Raw genomic sequence first — 5,241 nt, 5'->3', positions numbered from 1 at the left:
ACAGAGTGGATATATATCCTTTCTGTCTTTGAAAATTTGGGGTTAATTTCACAAAACCTTTTTAATGATTAATGTTTTTAAATAAAACCTCCTTGGAGTATATATAAATGGAAATGTTGAATGAAATGTGGTAGGATAAAATAGATGTACGCTCACATTGTTTTTCAGGTAAAATAATTTTGGAATTATTACCTATAAATGGTGCTAATGACTCATGTTTATCATTTCATAGAGTCAAAGTTTCATAATTTCCAAAAAAAATAAAAACATGGACAAACAGTATTTAGCCTCAATGAGGTATCACTTTTAGACACTGGTACCTACATATACAAAAAGTGGTACCTGTTTGTACAAAACATGGTACCTATGTAATAAAAGTGGTACCTATGTGTCTAAAAATAGTACCTCAATGAGGATAAACGGTATTTTTTTCATGTCTACGTCAGCACATTGATCGACTTCATTTTTTTTTTTCACACTATAGGACTTTGACTCCATTAAATAATAAATATAAGTCATTAGCACCATTTATATGTAATAATCTCAATAATTTTTGAAATTTTTTTTTTAGGTAAAATATTTTTATTTTTATTTTTTTTGTAATGAAGGTTTAAGTCGAGATTGTGTCCGAGTATAAAATACAAATTAATAACCAAACACTAAAAAGTAAAAAATAAAAAATATATATTTTCTATAAAATATTTTACATTTAAACTAGAGGAACGCCACACCAAATTAACTTTTTTTTGGATTGAGTAGACTAAATGGAGTCACATTTTTTCTATAAATACATTTCAAGATTTATTTTCATAAGCATAATGCTTTTTTTAAACCATTTTTATTTTCAAAGCAACTAATAAGGGAGTGACCTAAACTTAAAATACTTCAACTTATTGCTAGGTGTTCATTTCTTTTTTAAGAAGCTCTTTGAAAAAATTTCAAATTTTTCATCAGTGGCATTAATTCTCCTTCAATAAAATTTATTATCCAGACTGATTCGGTTAAGCCGACCCCTCACAAGAGTAGAGTTCCAACACTTGTTAGTGATCGAACTCATCTGTGAACTATTTGGTCTGACGAGCATCACTCGTTCTTAATTATAAGCTTAGGACGGGAGTTTGGGGTGAACTTATTTTTTGTTGTAGTGGCAAATTTTGTATCCAAAAAGGCTCACACTTGCAATTAGATGAGTGAGTTTGCTTTCTTTTCACCTAATAAAGTGTTGGTGAATCAAAGTGCTTGACCTAGACTCAGGTGTGAGTCAAATTGATTCTCCATGGAGCAATTGGGTTGAGGGTCTATAGAAATAGTGGCTAAGCAGTTGACCATAAGTATGTTCCTCATTGTATGAAGTCTACGGTGGGAAATATAATGAAGATGAAGATGGATATGGAAGTTGATTGAGATGTATTTGAATAAAATTTCATTAATTCTCACAATTTTTTTGAATTAAATGAACTAGCAGTAATTTTTTTGAATTAAATGAACTAGCAGTAAAAAGTTAGAGATCGATTAGAGGAAAGAATTCAATATATTTATGTTATGTTTGGGAGTACTTAATGTAGAAATTGAAAAAAATTTAGTTTAAAATCTTAACTAATTTTACATTTGTTGAAGGAGACTCTATGTTATGACTTACGAGTTACTCATGATTTTTCTTAAAGCACATTTACATAATTAAGGGGTATCCACACATATAAGTCTTAACAACTTCTCCCCTAGGCGATGTGGGACGCCGCATTGAAAGTTTTGCATCCACGGACCTAGTCACTGGATTTTTTTCTAATTTGCATTATTAGCTATAATTTTTGTTAAAATTTTGAAAACGCCCCCTCTTAATTTGTAAATTTTTTAAAAATACCTTGTCTTAATTAATAAAAATATCACACTTCACATTTTTGCCCCCACTGATTTTTTGGATTCAAAAGATAACCATCTTTTTTTCACTCTCTACCGCCCGCCACATTCATGATTCTCTCTCACACACTTTGATGTTCCCATTCAATTTTTTAAAATACCCACTGCGTATATTTTTGTGTTTTAATCCAAAAGAAAGTAAAGTAAATCCGTTTTTTTTGTTTCTTTCCATCCCACATCCATGATAATCTAGAAAGCAGTGGGCACGGTTAAAATATCAAAGAATTTGGATCAGACAAACTACAAAAATTTTAAATTTTAAATTTATTATTTTATTTTAAAAAAATTAAAGCGTCCCCCCTCAAAAAAATTCGTGGATCCGTCAGTGTCTGCATCATGGGATTCATGGTTGCAATAGTTATGTTTAAGTCTCTTTGTTAAGAAGTTAGAAGTAATCACAAAAGAAAGATCATCTATATATTCATATGAAATCACAAGAGACAGATCATTTATTAATTTGCAAGCACAAAAGAAAGATCATTTATTAAAGGGTGTCTTTTCTAGGTTGTTAACAAGGGAGAACATAGTAGCAAAAAAGGTACTTTCTTAGGTAAATTTGTTTGTAGCCAAACTTACACTAGGCCTATGGAGTTTATATGTTAACAACAACAACTAATTCATAGAAAGGGAATTACGAACATGAAGTACAATGGTCATGACTTGTAGTATCACATAATGGATGGTTTGTTTCTCTGTTTTGACTTCTCCAAACTAATAGTTTCTGCTGAGCTCATGCAAGAGGGTGTTAACCTTAGCAGCATTCAATGGCTTTTCATGCAATTCATTCAAACCAGCTCCAAGAAATGCTTGCTTTTCAGAGTCTCGAGCGCGCGTAGTTACTCCCACAATCATGCTAGTGACACCCATGGCCCTCAACTCCCTTGTTGCCTATAAGTGAAATGAAAAAAAAAAAAAAAAAAAAAAAAAATTTGATTTTGAGTGTTAGGTTTTAGAGAAAAATGATAGAGAAAACATGTACAAAACTAAATACAGTTGAAATTATTGAGTAATTGAAGCAAAAGAATTGTAGAAATAGCGTAAGTTGAAAATGTTAGTACCTGAGGTCCATCCATGACTGGCATATCCCTGTCCATGAGGACTAGATCAAAGGATGCCCCGGCGCGAAATAGATCAAGAGCTTCTCTTCCATTTTCTGCAAGTTGAGTTTCGAATCCATGTTTATTTAAAAGCGCAGTGTGTATTCTTCGAATGATTGGGTCATCATCCACGATGAGCGCGGAGAATCTTCTATTGGAACCATCAATGGTTTTCGTGCTCCTTGAGCTAGAACCACCCTTTCCAAACACCATCTTTCAGGTCCCTGATATTCAGTCTAGGCATAAAAGAATCAATTATGTTCTCTAAAAGGTTGTAGTAGTAAACAACTGAGCTCAATGTAAGCAAACATTGTATATGAAATTAACATATAACCAAATCTAGTTGGAAAAAAAAAAAATATCACAAAAAAAGAGGGAGGGTAGCCCTGTGGTTCCAGCTATTGTAGGGTCTGGTGAGGATCAAATGTATGCGGCCTTGCCTTCGCATGCTGAGAAACTGTTTCTAGTTTTGAACTTGTGAAGGCACAATGGTTTTCATTGTGCAAAAAAAAAAAAAAAAAAAAAAAAAAATTGCAAAACCATGAAAAAAATGCAGGAAAAGAACTTTGGTGCCTACATATCAGCCCATGTGTGTTATATGCATTGCTTCTCTCATACAAACAATAAGCTTGTTGAATTCATCTCTACTTTTTGTACACTTCTGTAATCAAATACAGGCTTGAAAAATATCATTTTACTATATTGGGAATCAAACTAGTGAAAACTAAATAGAAGTAAATCACAATTGCAGAGTAAAAGTAAATTATATTTGACAGCAGTACAATAGTCAAAAGGATATTTGAAGTACCTTTCTGCTACAAGCCTAAAGCACTACTATGGAAGCTAGCTTGAAACCTTCTGTGTTATCACTGTCTTCCACACCAAAGATTATATATACACATACATGAATATGTATATGTATAATCTGCAGAATGCAACTCTTTCCTCGTGTAATTAAGAGAGCAAGCCCACAGGAGAAATGAAGGGAAAAGATTATCCGGTATTGAGATTTCCGCACCGATGGTAAGATACAAAATTAACAGCTGGGTCATTTGGATTTGGGTGATTTTAAAGTTGAAAATGGTGGGAAAGATGGTTTGTAAAAAGGTTGAAGACAAAATCTGGCAACTTGATATATTGCCTTGTTAAGATTGAATGTTTGTAAACTGGAAAATTCAGCATATCTAGCTTTTTTAAAAGTTGTGATAATGCCATTAATGCTATAACTTGTTTGGGATATGAGAAGATATATAAAATCTAGTTCGTAGATTTTGACATCTTAAAAGAGATTTTGATAGCAACATGTTGCCATGCAAATTAAAACACAACTAGGACATAGATTTTAAGCATGGAGTGATAATGGTAAAAGGTTTTTCATATATTGACAAAGTAAGAATATGTGTGTTTCTTCCAAGGGGACTCATTCATTTTCAATAGGTACAACTGTGTACCTGTGTACACAATGTTCTGTTACATTCATTCAGGGTATCGAACCAAGAATTGGATTTCGATTTTAAAAAAATAAATAAATTAGATTTATCAAATTTTCAAAGATATGATATAGTACAACACGGGTGTAATATATATTGTACGGTATCGGACGACTCCCAATACACTCACGCGCATTTACAAGAGTGTGATTCGGGAGCCGTCCAATGCAATACAACAACATTAAAGGAAATGGTGACGCCACACCAAAATGCGACTAAACTACCCATTTCATAAACGCATATGGGTAAAGTGCAAAAAAATCCCCCTAAATTATTGGCTTTCTGCAACTAACCCCCTGAACTAAAGATGGCCCTCCTAAACTATTGATTTGTTACAATTAAAGACAAACCCATCACAAAAGACTATTTTACCCTTTGTTATTAAATTTGTCATTTCTTATTAAATTGTTTTTTATCATATTTTCTCTTATTTTAGTATTAAATATATCATTTACCTTAATTTTATAATTAGTATCAATTAATTATAAAAATGGAAATAAATAAATAAATTTGTAGCTATCATTTTCTAAAATGATTAATTATTATAATAAAACTTATTATACTCACTTTAAAAAATTTTGGTATATAAAAAAAATATCTTCTTTTTCAAACAATATTCATGAAAAATTAATAAATTACGTAAATAAAAAATATCTTCTTTTTAATGCAATATATTCATGAAAATTAAGATATTACTTAAATTGTTTCAAAATTTTCTATTTAAGATTTTTATTTAA

At 31.3% G+C, this 5,241-nt stretch overlaps 1 protein-coding gene across 1 annotated transcript; it reads right to left on the bottom strand.

Moving 5' to 3' along the window:
• Positions 1-2,547: 2,547 nt before the first annotated feature.
• On the bottom strand, positions 2,548-3,649 carry LOC132268592 (two-component response regulator 24-like). Its single transcript, XM_059769421.1, has 2 exons — positions 2,976-3,649; positions 2,548-2,805 (listed from the first exon to the last, which is right to left on the bottom strand). Exons 1-2 carry the CDS (start codon positions 3,225-3,227, stop codon positions 2,629-2,631), a joined length of 429 nt encoding a protein of 142 aa, XP_059625404.1. The 5' UTR covers positions 3,228-3,649; the 3' UTR covers positions 2,548-2,628.
• Positions 3,650-5,241: the final 1,592 nt, after the last annotated feature.

This window comes from Cornus florida, unplaced genomic scaffold (genome assembly GCF_030987335.1).
Source record: "Cornus florida cultivar Cherokee Brave unplaced genomic scaffold, ASM3098733v1 CherokeeBrave_3.0.0_Hap2_Chr08, whole genome shotgun sequence".
Taxonomy (NCBI): domain Eukaryota; kingdom Viridiplantae; phylum Streptophyta; class Magnoliopsida; order Cornales; family Cornaceae; genus Cornus; species Cornus florida.
Note: the sequence above shows the minus strand (reverse complement) of the source record. Positions and strands in the feature narration are given on the sequence as shown.

Bases quoted from the DNA above. Each gene is read 5' to 3' on its own strand.
- LOC132268592 (XM_059769421.1), bottom strand. From the start codon at position 3,227: ATGGTGTTTGGAAAGGGTGGTTCTAGCTCAAGGAGCACGAAAACCATT. The intron at 2,806-2,975 runs GTACTAACATTT...TTTCACTTATAG, and splicing joins CAGTCATGGATGGACCTCAG to GCAACAAGGGAGTTGAGGGC.